This window comes from Rhinatrema bivittatum, chromosome 8, assembly GCF_901001135.1.
Source record: "Rhinatrema bivittatum chromosome 8, aRhiBiv1.1, whole genome shotgun sequence".
NCBI lineage: Eukaryota > Metazoa > Chordata > Amphibia > Gymnophiona > Rhinatrematidae > Rhinatrema > Rhinatrema bivittatum.
The window spans coordinates 141,013,287-141,027,746 of NC_042622.1; the positions used below are offsets into that span (position 1 = coordinate 141,013,287).

The following is a 14,460-nucleotide window of genomic DNA, read 5'->3' on the forward strand; positions in this document are numbered from 1 at the left end:
CATTTCGTTTTTCATCGGCATCAGTTAGTTGAGCTGTCCGCTTTGCGGCCGGGAGCTCCTCTGTTCCTTAAGCGAGGGACTTAAAGAGGCTTGCTGTGCGAAGATCCCTTCTACGCTACCTGGAGGTCACGAATTTCTTTCCGATAGCGGATCATTTGTTTTCCTTTTCGGGTCCAAAGAACAGGACCGCAGCATCCCACACGACGATTGCCCGTTGGCTAGAAGAAACCATTGGTTCGGCATGGTTCGGCATACCTCGTGTGGGGAAAACCGATTCCTGGGGGCCTCAGGGCTCACTCGCCACGGTCTCCAGCGACTTCTTGGGTGGCGTCTTCGCAGGTGTCGCCTCCAGTGATTTGCAGGGCGGCTACCTGGAGGTCGTTACATACCTTCATTAGTCATTACCGGTTGGAGGTTCAGGCTACTGATTCCGGGAGTTTTGGAAAGTAGGTGCTCCGAGCGGGACTCTCTGCTTCCCACCCTCGGTAATTTAGCTCTGGTACATCCCAGGTGTCCTGGACTGATCCTGGTACGTACAGGGAAAGGAAAATTAGTTTCTTACCTGATAATTTTCGTTCCTGTAGTACCAAGGATCAGTCCAGGATCCCGCCCACAGTGCTGCGCTGCAGTAACGAAGAGTCCGCTCATTGTTGTGTTTCAGTACGCTGACCCCTTATTTAGTCGCTCTCCCGGTTGGGGCGCCTGGTTCCTGTAGGGGTGTTGGAATTTTTTTCCGTTTAAATAGCAAGTTTGTTTGGTTAGCTATGGTTACCTTATGGAATTTTTCTACTTTGACATTACGTATGACTGAGGGGCTGTGACTGGCACAGGAGCATATATGGCTCCGCCCACAAGTTTTAGTCTGTCTCCATCTACTGGTGCGGAGTCACAACCAGGTGTCCTGGACTGATCCTTGGTACTACAGGAACGAAAATTATCAGGTAAGAAACTAATTTTCCTTTCTGGTTTAAAGGTGGGAAGGGCCATAGCGAAGCTTTATCCCTTGCCTGAGCAGACATTGCCCTGCCTAAAGTTGATGCTGCGGTTTTGGTAGGTCCACAATGTTGAAAGACGTACAGGATTGTAAATTGGAAGTGCACCTCAAGAGGATTTTTGAGGTCTCGGCTCTGGGTGTGCGTGCTGCTATTTGTACTAGCTTTATGCAGCGTGCTTGTCTGTGCTGGGTGCAGCAGATGCAAGAAAGCCTACCGAAGTTGGGCGTATAGTACGGATGCTTTGTATGATTTGGTTTGTACATCGTCTTGGATTATGAGATCAGAAGTTTCCGCCAGGAGGTTGCTCTGGCTGTGCAATTGCTTGGCGGACATTTCCTCCAAGTCGCAGTTAGGCTCACTGCCTTTTAAGGGTCAGCTCTTGTTTGGTGAGAACCTCGAGCAGTTGATGCAGTCTCTGGTGGACAATAAGGTCCTCGGGTTACCAGAGGATAAGCCTAAGGGAAAGAGATTTTTTCATATGTGTTCCTGTTTTCGGGTTGATAGGAGGACTCGTCCGGCAAGAGCAGCACCAGGTCCGCAAAGGCAGTTTTCTCTTTGGGGACAGTCCTGGGATCAGTCCTTTTGGGATGCCTGAAGATCCTTCCAGTGCACTGCTGGGGGTGGTGCATCCAGAGTTAAGTCCTCGCAATGATGCAAGGCACGTCCACTACATTGTTCCTATTATAGGAGGTTGCCTATCGCGGTTTTATGAGGAGTGGGCCAGGATTACTCAGGACCAGTGGGTTCTCAGTGTGGTAAAGGCCAATTCTCGATTTAAAAAAGGTAAATGCAGTGCTCAAGGTTCCGCATTTCCAGATGGAAACCCTAAGGTCAGTGATAGCGGCAGTTAGCAAGTGAGAGTTTCTGGCACCTCTGGATCTAACAGAAGCATACCTACACATTTCCATTCATCCAGACTCGTAGCGTTTTCTGCGCTTCATGATTCTGGGACAGCATTTTCAGATTCAGGCCCTTCTTTTCGGATTGGCCACAGCACCACACACTTTCACCAAGGTGATGGTGGTGGTGGCAGCGGCTTTGCATCAGGAAGGAATTCTGGTACATCTCTATCTGGACGACTGGCTTATCAGGGCAAAGTCGGAGGTTCTTTGTCACCAGTTAGTTCAGATGGTTATCAGTATTCCCGAGTCGCTCGGCTGGGTGATGAATTTTTGGCGAAGAGTCACCTGCAACCGTCGCAGTTCTTGGAGTATCTGGGTGCTCAAGTCAACACTCTGTCAGGCAAGGTGTTCCTTTCGGTCGAGCGTGTTCAGAAGCTGCAAGGGCAGATTTGGTGCTTGTTAGGGTTGATAATGCCCAAGGTCTGGGACTATTTGCAGATTCTGGTTTTATGGCTTCGACCCTGGATTTGGTGGCGTGGGCATTTGCTCATAGGAGACCCTTGCAGAGGACTCTTTTGGCACGGTGGAACCTGTTCTCGGAGGTGTTTCATCTTCCTTTGCCCCTCGAAGGAGTTGCTTGGGAGAGTCTCTCCTGGTGGCTTCTAGGCCCCAGTCTCCTTCAGGGGATAGACCTTGAAGTTCTGGATTGGGTAATGCTTACTACTGATGGCAGTATCTCTGGTTGGGGAGCAGTTTGTCAGCAACAGTCAGCTCAGCATTGCTGGTCTGTGAGAGAGTCTGCTTGGTCTATCAATTGGTTAGAGACCAGAATGGTCCACTAAGTTTTACAGAAATTTCTGCCATTAGTGAGAGATTGTTCAGTGAGGGTTCTCTTGGACAATGCAACCTTGGTGGCTTATATCAATTGGCAGGGTGGACCAAGAGTCAAGCAGTGGCCCAGGAATCTCAAGAGTTGATTCTTTGGGAGGAACAACACCTGGAGCGAATAGCGGCGTCCCACATCGCCGGGGTTGAAAATGTTCAAGCAGATTACTTGAGTTGTACAGTGTTAGATCCAGGTGAGTGGGAGTTGTTAGAGTCCGCCAATGTAGCTCATGGGTTTAATGGCAACTCGTCTGAATGCGAAGGTGTTTCGGGTATTCAGTAGGAGAAGAGAGCACGGGGCCGAGGGCATCTGCGCTGGTACTGCTTCGGCCTCGAGAGGTTCTACTTTGTGTTTCCTCCGTGGCCGCTTGTGGGCAAGGTGTTGCGTCAAATAGAAAAGCATCAGGTCGAAGTGGTCTTAGTGGCTCTGGGATGGCCACATTGTCCATGGTTCACGGATGTGATCAACTTGGCTGTGGATGGCCCGATTTGCTTTGGTCACCTAGCGGGCCTTCTTCGTTAGGGACCCATATTTTCAGACCAGGCTGCTCACTTTTGTCTAGTGACTTGGCTTTTGAGAGGCGGAGATTGAGACGTATGGTTTATCCTGAGGCTGTCATTGCCATGTTGCAGGCCAGGAGAAAGTCTACTAATCTTTCGCATGTGAGGGTATGGAAGGTTTTTGAGTCCTGATGTTCAGCTAACGGGGCTCAGCCTCTTAAGTCTTTAGTTCCTGATATTTTGGCTTTTCTTTAAGAAGGTCTGGCCAAAGGGTTGTCTTTGAGCTTGCTTAAAGTCCAGGTGGCAGCTCTGGGATGTCTTCATGGCAGAATAGAAGGCTCTATTCTTTCTGCTCATCCGGATGTGATTTGGTTTCTTAGAGGTATGAAGAATTTACATCCACTAGTGTGGAGAGTTTGTCCATCCTGGAATCTTAATCTTGTCCTCAGAGGTTTGTGTGAGGCCCCCTTTGAACCACTTAGAAGGGCGACGCTTAAGGATTTGACTCAAGGTTGTCTTTCCGGTGGCCATATGTTCAGCTAGGAGAATATCTGAGTTGCAGGCTTTGACTTACCGTGATCCATTCCTTCAGATTTCGAACTCTGGCATGTCATTGAGGATGGTACCTTCTTTTTTTTTTTTTTTTTATATAAAGTGGTATCTCTGTTTCACGTGAATCAGACAGTGGAGCTTCCAACTTTTCCCGAGGTGGACGTGTCCACTCCTCACGTGAGGGAGCTCAAGTTGTTAGATGAAAGGATAGTGTTGTTGAGGTATCTCAAGGTAACTAATGACTTAAATACAGTGCTAAGAAAAAGGTTGTTGACCCCTAGTACGATCTGTATGTTAGTACAATTTAGTATCTAATCTTGTTTTGAATATAATCTAAACTCTGATAAGAGAGAAAGATAACCCCATTGAATTAATAACTCTGACAAAAAAAGATATAGTTTGATTATTTATTCAACAGAAAGCTTCAACAATAAGTATCCTTGTGTGAAAAAGTATGTGAACCCTTCACTCAGTAACTAGCAGCAACACCTTGAGCAGCAATAACTTCAGCTAAATATTTCCTGTAACTGTTGATCAGGCTCTCACATCACTCTTGAGAAATTTTGGCCCAATCTTCCATACAGAACTATTTCAACTCTGTGTTTATTTTGATAATGATCACTGCTTTAATTTATTATATGAAAGCAAGTTAATCAAAAACAAACCTAACTAAACTGGATGATTTTATGGTATGCTCTTGAGTGATCATGGGAGGATGACTGCTTCTGAGTAAATTCACTGTTGTCTTCAACTTTTTTCCATTTGCAGTCTGTCTGCCAGAGGATAAATGGAGCCCCAGACAGATGAGCATCAACTTCCCTTTTTTTTTTTTTTTTGTACATCCTCTGAAATTTCTGTTTGATCGAGGCATGAGGAATTCCTACTATTATGTCCAAACTCACAACCTTTTGGGCTTTTATATAGGACAGGATGCCCAAACTCAAGTTGTGCAGATTTACTCTGCAGGGTGGTTTACTTGTTATCAAATTATTTAAGCACCTGATTCTAATTAGTTAATTACACTAAGGAAACTAGAGGTTCACTTACTATTTCACTCCCAGTGATTCTGAGTTATTGTTCTTACATTATATACTGAGGTCAATTTTCAAAATGCATTCAGCAATATTTATCCGCATAAGTGCCACAGAGCAGATCTAAACATAGCCGTTTATAACTTATATGGCTAAGCACAAATATATTCGCTTATATTCAGCGGCAAAGCTGTGCCGCTGAATATACCTTGTAACTTCGCCGGATAAATTATATACAGCCAGTTTACTTAAATGGGCAGTTTTGAATATTGACCTCATTATGTTTCAAGAAATACAGAATGTATACCCTTTTTATTGCATAAAAAGACTGGTTTCAATCAAAGAAGAGTATCATGGTAAGAACTTGTAAGTCTCATTATTATACGTAAGGCTCACAAACATTTTTCAGCACTGTTGCTAAAAACAATCATGTCCCAGTGATCATACAATTGTAAAACCTGATGATCAAACAGAGGGGCAGCCCACTACCATCGGGCACTTAAAGAAAACTACATCTTGTGAGAAAAAGACACAAAAAAATAGTAAAAATGAACTGAGATGTTAAAAGAGAAAATCAGCGATGTGAAGACCCGCCCCCCCCCGACGTCATGACGACTAGCCAGCGGCGACCCGATTAACGGCACGATTCCACCAGGCGCTGTTACAGAGGGGCAGCCCACTACCATCGGGCACTTAAAGAAAACTACATCTTGTGAGAAAAAGACACAAAAAAATAGTAAAAATGAACTGAGATGTTAAAAGAGAAAATCAGCGATGTGAAGACTCGCCCCCCCCCCCCCCGACGTCATGACGACCAGCCAGCGGCGACCCGATTAACGGCACGATTCCACCAGGCGCTGTTACAGAGGGGCAGCCCACTACCATCGGGCACTTAAAGAAAACTACATCTTGTGAGAAAAAGACACAAAAAAATAGTAAAAATGAACTGAGATGTTAAAAGAGAAAATCAGCGATGTGAAGACTTGCCCCCCCCCCCCCCCCACGTCATGACGACCAGCCAGCGGCGACCCGATTAACGGCACAATTACACCAGGCGTCGCGTGCCGGGTGTGCTCCCCTTCATGCTAACCTTTGTGCTCCTTCTAATATAATTATGTTTATGTTAATAATTTAACTTTTATTAATGTTATTTAGCTTTTTGCTTTGTTTAAAATTATTTCATTATTGATGTTTAAATGTATTAGACTAAGGAATTTTACTTCCTGCTCATTCTGTTTCATTGTAAACCGGTTTGATATGCATTTTATGCAGGAAAATCGGTATAAAAAAACTTAAAATAAATATAAATAAATGTGATCTATGTTCCCTGGACAAAGGATTGTTTCTACAATGTCTGGGCTACATAAAAGGGACTGGGGAACTGCCCCACCTCAGGTAGTTGAGAATGTGAAGGTTCATGGAACAACAGTACAAGTAGGGATCAGTTCCTATTGAGCTGGAAGCTCAAAGGGATAGGAAGAAATTGCCAGGCCCAAAAAAAGGGTTGATATAATCCTGTCTTTTTATATTTTTGCAGATTCCATATGGTGTTTTTTCAACATGTAGAGTCTTACAAAAAAAGGTAAAGAAGTATTTTGCTGTGTAAGTAATAATTTATATGTGTGGAGAAGGCAGCTCAATAACTGCAGTGTGAAAATGAAATCTGACACTTGAGATGTTTTATTTGTATAGCTGAGGCCATCATACAATAATGGACTAATAATGTTGATTGATTGATAGTATACGGTACAGATAGATCAGACATTCTCAATCTGGTGCTTTTCAGAAAGCACCAGATAGATCAGTGAAATGTCACAGGGATACAGAGTAGGGATGTGCATTGTGTTTTTATGATGAATTAAAATATTGTATGATATTTCATAATTTGTCATGTATCGGGGGTCCCCAAAAATGATAGGAAAACCCCACAAAAATTCGTGTGGATTTCTTATCATTTTGGGGGTGGGGGGAGAAAGGGCACACAGAAAAAAACCCCCTAAACCCACCCCAACCCTTCAGATCTAATTATTTACAATCCCCCCCCCCCCCCCAAAAAAAAAACTTGCCTAAAGTCCCTGGAGGTCCAGCGGAGGTCCCGGGAACGATGTCCCCCTCTCGGGCCGTTGGCTGCCACAAATCAAAATGGTGCCGATGGCCCTTTGCCCTTACCATGTGACAGGGGCTATCGGTGTGTCACATCTAGGACTGGAGGGCTTGGGAAATGGGCACAGGGATACAGAGTCTTTCTCTAGTTCAGCTCTGACTTAGGTCTATAGGGGTACTTATTCAGTTACTGTCATGATAGCAGAGTTAGCCGGATAAAGTTATCTGGCTAACTTTAGAGGTATATTTAATAATGTGGCGGTACTATTGAATACAGCCGTCTATCTTAAAGTTAGCCAGTTAAACTTAGCCAGTTAACTTTAAGACAGCTGTTTGCCCCGACCAGACTTAACTGGCTAATTCTGAATATATCGGAGTTAACTTAACTGGCTAACTCATCTCCTCCCAGTTATGCCCCCAGAAAGCCCCTAACTTATCTGGTTAAATTCTAGCTGGCTAACTTATTAGCCAGCTAAATTTAGCCAGAGAAGTTCCCAAATATTCATTTAGCTGGCTAATCTCTGAGTTAACCGGATAATTACTTCTGAATATTGCCCTTATAGTGACTAAAAATTCTTATTATCTGAAAGGCATGCAGTGAACTGGTGTTCTCAATCTGTGTCCCAGTAGGCATTATCCACATCACTAAAACCACCATCACACTTTGGTACTACTTGATACCCTTGTTGGTAGTCTTAGCATAAAGGCAGAGGTTGCATAGGCATGGAGATTTAAATCCCCTCTCACCCTAGAAGTCCATCCAAACCAGTACAGAGGCACACTGGTAGAGCAGTATGGGGAATTTGCACTGTTGCAGCCTGTGTGTGCCTGGGGAAAAGCTTGCACTACCTCTGCTCATGCTGTAACTGTTCTGTTAATAAATGTAGCACTTTGGTAATGTCAGTACAGCATTTTTATGACCACGTGTGTGGGAGTGTATGAAAAATAATTTAAGCGAGCATTTAGTAGACATGAAATAATAAACTTGATAGCCAAGGTTCTGGATTCATGAAGATTATTTCACCTGCTTCGATACTGGCAAAGGTTGAGTGTTTTTACCAGAGCAAAGAATCCAGAATATATGGGAGCAGGTCCGGAGGCTACAGACAGCCAGAAGTCTGACATTGTTTGTTTACTATCGTCAGACCCTGGGCTCCATGGCAGCTACTCTGGAGGTAGTTCCATCAGCCAGGGCCCATATGTGTCCTTTTCAGAAGGCCTGTGTCTCCCTATGGAGACTTCAGGCCCAGGACTTCTAGATTTGGCTGTCGCTTCAAGCATCGGTCTGTGGTGCAATGGTGGCTAGACTGAGGGCATCTAGACCCAGAGACAGAGGTTCCCCCAGTTTGGATAGTGGTGAACATGGATGCAAGTCTGTTGGGATGGGGAGTTCACTGCCAGGAACTCAAGGCTCAAGTGAATTAGTCTCCCGAAGAAACGTCCTGGTCCATCAACCGCCTAAAGGCTCAGGCACTTCTGTTGGCGCTTCTTGATTTCATGCCCCACTTGCTTGAGTGGGCAATAAAAGTTTTATGTCCAACAATGCCACAGGGGTGGTGTTCATAGATCATCAGGGAGGAACTCAAAGTCAGCAGGTCTCCTTGGAGATGGAACTGCTGCTGCTGCTGCTGCTGCTGCTTCCTTGAGCCAAACAGCAACTACAGGCTTTGACGTCCCATATAGCAGGGGCGGACAACATGCAGGCCAATTTTCTCAGTCATACCCTGGACCTGGGGGAGTGGTGTCTGACAGCCAAGATCTTCAATCTCATTATCGGCAAATGGGGTCAACAGTTACTGGATTTAATGGCATACGGTGTAAATGCCAAAAGTATGCCTGGTTCATCAGTCGCAGAAGGGGATCTGCAGTCATCCAGCCTCGATGCTGTACTGCAGGAATGGCTGAGGGAAGAGATCCTATATGTTTTTTTACTCCTTGGCTCAGATACAGTTGTGCTCATAAGTTTACATACCCCTGGCGGAATTTGTAAGATTTGAAGCATTATAAGAAAACTCGAGTGATCGGAAAAAAGCATATGTCTGTTGTTTTTAATGGGTTTCAAATTAAAACTATTATGTATTACAGAATAGCACAATCATTAAACAAGCCATAGCAATAAGGAAAATAATAAAATGATCCTGTTCAAAAGTTTGTGTATCCTTGAATGTTTGCGCTGATAAAATACACTCAAGTTGACATTCACAGGTTGAGATGGCAATGAAAAGAAGGTATCTACACCTGTGCTTTGATTGTAATTGTATATAAATTGTCAGTTTCTTAGCTCTTGAGAAACCCTTGTACATTTCATCCAGGGCTGCACTGACTTTGGTTACTGAAGCATAGGGAAAGCAAAAGAACTGTTAAAGCATCTGCGAGCAAAAGTAGTTCAACTTTATAAATCAGGAAAAGGATATAAAAAGATATTCAAAGATTTGAAAATGCCAATCAATACTGTTCAAACTGTGATCAAGAAGTGGATAATTGTGGGTTCTGACCAGCCAGACCAAGAAAAATTTCAGACACAACTGCCAGGAAAATGTGTCAGGATGCAAAGAAAAACCATTCCCTGTACGTACCTGGATCAGTCCAGACAGTGGGTTATGTCCCCAATCCAGCAGATGGAGTCAGCACAAGCTTTGAGGGGGCGTATCCATATATACTACTACCCCCTCTGCAGGAGTTCAGTATCTTCTGACTCCAGCAGATGCGAGTAGGGGAATCAGGCTTCCCCTCCTTTTCCTTCACTTTCTTGCTTGATTATGGCTTGTTGTTGTCTTTTTCTGTGGATCAAGTTTGTATCAAGTTTGTATTAAGTTTAAAAAAAAAAAAAAAAAAGGCAGAGTTCTTTCAACTTCTGGGGAGTGGCTTATCTTCCTTGTCTCTTCTCTGCGGCCTTGCTGTTTATTTCTCGTTGCAGCCAGGGGTAAGTTTGTTTTCCTTTGTAGTTTTTTCCTTTACAGCTCAGCCCCTGGTGCCCGCGAAAGCCGGTGGAGCCGGCCTCTTCGCTCTTTACTCCCTCACCCGCGGCCATTTTACAGCTCCTCATGGGCTGCTGAGCCATTTAGGGAAAGATGTCTGGGGCGGGTCGTGTGGCCAGGAAGGCCCCCCCCCCCCGCGGCACCCTCCTCTATTTTCAGACAGCGGGCAGTGCGGGCCGACCAGGCCCCCCCGCAGCGGCGCCTTTGTGCGCATGGCCCCCCCCCGTGGCTTTTTCTTTTCTCCTGCAGCGATCCCGATGCCGCGGCCGTCCTGCTGTGCGGCCTGCGGAGACCCGGGGTCCCGGATTTCCCGGGAGGGCATCTGTGCATGATGCCTTCCCGGGGGGGAAGGTACCTCACAGTCCCTGACTGATTTCTCTTTTTTGCCCGGGCGGTGCGGGCCGGCCACTCCGCCATTTTTGGCGGGAACGGCGGCCATTTTACATTCTGAGCGCCCTGAGGCGCAGGCCACGAGGGGGAACGGATCCCTGGAGGCCACGAGGGGGAACGGATCCCTGGAGGACTCTACCAGCGGGGGTGTTCCCCCGATTTTGGTGCAGGAACCAAGCACCCAGAGCCAGGGAGCAGGAACCACGCCGCCCCCGAAGCGCACCCGAGCAGGCCGGGGTTCTCTCCGGAGTTTATCCTGCTCATGCATACCGCTTATCTGCAGGGGCTGGAAGCACCTGTGGGACCCCCCCCCCCCCCCCTCCTAAGATCCCTCGGATGTCGCCCTCGACGCCGGCCCCCCCCGACCCTCCGGGAGTGGGGGCCTCCCGCCTTCCTACCCGGGTCCGATCCACGCCCGCGGCAGTGGGGGCGGTGCCAGACCCAGCGGGACATGGACTTGACCTCCCGGACGGGGGACAAGGGGATGGCACACAGGAGGGGGATGATCCGCGTACCCTACGCCTCTTCCAGAGGGAAGAGCTGGACGACCTCATCCCGCAGATCATCCAAGAATTAGATTTGGATCCGCCACCAGACCCGCCTGCCCCAGTAGCTCCCGCTGTCATCACTTCTTCAAGGAAGGGAGATCCTGTCCTGGCGGCACTCCGGCCGAGGGCTCGGGCTTTTCCCATTCATGACTCGTTTTTACAACTTCTCACCAGGGAATGGGACACCCCGGAGGCCTCCCTGAAGAGCAGCCGGGCTATGGAAAAGCTGTACCCGCTCCCCGAAGATTTTCTGGACCTCATCAAGGTCCCAAAGGTGGACTCCGCAGTGTCGGCGGTCACGAAGAGGACGACTATCCCAGTGACGGGAGGTGCGGCGTTGCGGGACACACAGGATCGTAAGTTGGAAGTTTTCCTTAAGCGGGTTTTCGAGGTCTCCGCTCTGGGTATGCGGGCGGTGATGTGCAGTTCGCTTGCCCAGCGGGCTAGTCTCCTTTGGGTGCAACAACTCCTCACGTCTCAGAACCTGCCGTCCGATGAGGCTGCCCAGGCAGATCGGCTAGAAGCCGCAGTGGCGTATGGGGCGGACGCCTCGTACGACCTTTTTCGGGTCCTCGCAAGATCCATGGTTTCGGTAGTGGCAGCACGATGACTACTGTGGCTACGCAATTGGGCGTCTGATACGTCCTCTAAGTCCAGTCTGGGCTCTCTTCCCTTCAGGGGCAAGTTCCTCTTCGGGGAGGATTTGGACCAGATCATCAAGTCCCTGGGGGAGAACGCTGTTCATCGGCTGCCGGAGGATAGGTTTCGACCATCCAGAGCGTTTTCTTCTTCTCGGACCAGAGCCAGAGCGCAACGGCGCTACAGGGGCTACAGACAGACGGGCTCCCGGCCATCCGCCCCCAGGTCTCAGCCCTGGTTGCGCGCCTTCCGCGGGCATCGGCCCGCACGCACTACTCCCGGAACCGGGAACCCCTATACCAAGTCTTCACAATGATGCCAGTCTCGCCCACTCCCCTGTCCCCAGGATTGGGGACCGACTAACGTATTTCTAAGCGGAGTGGGCACGGATCACCTCGGACCAGTGGGTCCTGGATACCATAAAACACGGCTACGCATTGGAATTTGTCCGCCCCCCGCAGGGAAGGTTCATCTTTTCCCCTGTGGCTCGGACCTCAAGAGAGGAGCGGTGCAGCTGACTCTGGACAGACTCCGGGAGATAGGCGCTACTGCGCCCGTGCCCTTCGGAGAGGTGGGCTCGGGCCACTATTCCATCTATTTCGTCGTACCAAGAAGGACGGTTCCTTCCGGCCTATCCTAGTCCTCAAGGAAGTCAACAAATCCCTTCGAGTCGTTCGGTTCCGCATGGAAACGCTCCGGTCAGTGATTGCGGCGGTGCATCGGGGGGAGTTCCTCGCCTCCCTGGACTTAACGGAGGCCTACCTGCACATTCCCATCCGCCCGGACCACCACAGTTTCCTTCGTTTCAAAATTCTGGACCAGCATTTTCAGTTCACGGCTCTCGCGTTTGGATTGGCGCCGGCGCTGCACACCTTCACCAAGATCATGGTAGTTGTGGCGGCAGCTCTCCGGAAGGAGGGCATCCTGGTTCATCCTTATCTGGACGATTGGCTCCTCCGGGCGAAGTCATTCGATCATGGACTCTCAGCGGTGACTCGAGTAGTACGGTTTCTACATTCCCTGGGATGGGTAGTGAACTTCTCCAAGAGCTCCCTCATGCCCTCGCAACGCTTGGGTTTTTTTTGGGGGCAACTTTCGACACCCTACTGGGCAAAGTTTTTCTGCGCCAGGACAAAGCTCAATCCTTGCGGGATCACACACGACGGTTCTCTGCGTTACCAGAGCCCACCTCCTGGGACTACCTGCAACTCCTGGGAGTGATGGGGTCCACCATCGACCTTGTACCTTGGGCTTTCGCGCACCTCAGGACCTTACAGTGGGCGCTCTTCTCCCGTTGGAAACCAGTATTGCAGGACTATCAGATGATTCTCCCGCTCCCACAGAATGCCAGGGACAGTCTGGGCTGGTGGTTGGATCCGCCGAACCTGGCCCGTGGCATGTCCCTCGATCTGCCAAATTGGGTGGTGGTGACCACCTATGCCAGTCTAGCAGGCTGGGGTGCAGTCTGCGATCGAAGCGCCACGCAGGGGACGTGGTCCACGGTGGAGGCGAAGTGGTCAATCAACCGTCTGGAAACCAGAGCGGTCCGGCTAGCTCTGCGACATTTCCTCCCGCTTCTTCGGAACCGAGAAGTCAGAATCCTATCGGACAACGCTACCACCATGGTCTACATCAACCGACAAGGAGGCACGCGCAGCCCGCAGGTCGCGCTCGAGGCGGCGCTGCTGATGCAATGGGCGGAGCGTCATCTCGTCCGGCTAGCAGCCTCGCACGTCGCCGGTGTGGACAACGTCCAGGCGGACTTCCTCAGTTGTCAACTGCTGGACCCGGAGAGTGGTCTCTCTCCGACAAAGCAATGCAACTTCTCGTCCATCGGTGGGGGGCCCCCCACTTGGATCTGATGGCGTCCGCTCTCAACGCCAAGGCTCCATGCTTCTTCAGTCGCCGGAGAGAGCGCGGAGGGAGTGGATGCCCTGGTCCTCCCGTGGCCGCCATATCTTTCTTTTCCACCATGGCCCCTGGTGGGCAGGATGCTCCGCAGAATAGAAAGCCATCAGGGGACCGTGGTTTTCATCACCCCAGAATGGCCCAGGCGACCCTGGTTTGCGGACCTGATACAGCTGGTGATCGACGGGCCAATCAGGCTGGGGCACCTCCCCCAGCTCCTACATCAGGGCCCGGTATTTTTCGAGCAGGCAGAATTCTTCTGTCTTGCAGCCTGGCTTTTGAGAGGCGCCGCCTCCGGCGTCGGGGCTACCTGGAGGCGGTAGTATCCATGCTATTGCGGACACGAAAGACATCGGCCTATGTTCGAGTCTGGAAGGTGTTCGAGCTGTGGTGTACCAGCCAGGCCACGAGACCCGCTAAGGCTTCTGTACCTCAGATCCTTCAGTTTCTACAGGCGGGGGTGGAAAAAGGGCTCACCTATAATTCACTACGGGTTCAGGTGGCCGCCCTTGGTTCGCTGTTGAGCGATGGGGGCTCTCTTCTACAGCATCCTGACATTGCTCGTTTTCTCAAGGGTGTCAAGCATATGCGTCCTCCGTTACGGGACCCTTGTCCCTCCTGGAGTCTTAACCTTGTGCTTTGCTCCCTGTCGGGACCACCGTTCGAGCTGCTGCGCAGCGCAACGATAAAGGATCTCACTCTCAAGACTGTATTTCTTGTGACCATCTGTTCCGCTCGACGCATCTCGGAGATGCAGGCTCTGTTGTGTAGAGAGCCCTATCTCTGTTTCTCCGACTCTGGAGTTTCGCTTCGCACCGTTCCCTCCTTCCTTCCGAAGGTGGTTTCTGCATTCCATGTGAACCAGACGGTGGAGTTGCTGTCCTTCTCTTCCTCAGAGCCGAAGTCTCTCCGTCTCTTGAATGTCAAGCGCACTCTGCGCCTCTATCTGGAGGCTACAAATGAGTTCCGAACCTCTGACCATCTCTTTGTACTCTGGGCCGGTCCTAAGAAGGGGTCTCAGGCCTCGAAGACTACCATTGCCAGATGGCTGAAGGCCGGCATTGCTGCTTCTTACATTGGGGCAGGTC

General features: G+C 49.3%; 1 protein-coding gene across 3 annotated transcripts in view; it reads left to right on the forward strand.

Moving 5' to 3' along the window:
• Positions 1 to 14,460, forward strand: part of LRSAM1 (leucine rich repeat and sterile alpha motif containing 1) — a 169,151-nt gene that overhangs the window by 16,457 nt on the left and 138,234 nt on the right. For all 3 annotated transcript variants that reach the window (XM_029612087.1, XM_029612088.1, XM_029612086.1), the window contains exon 4: positions 6,344 to 6,388. In XM_029612087.1, coding sequence (XP_029467947.1) covers positions 6,344 to 6,388 — 45 coding nt within the window. The remainder of the gene's footprint in view (positions 1 to 6,343; positions 6,389 to 14,460) is intronic.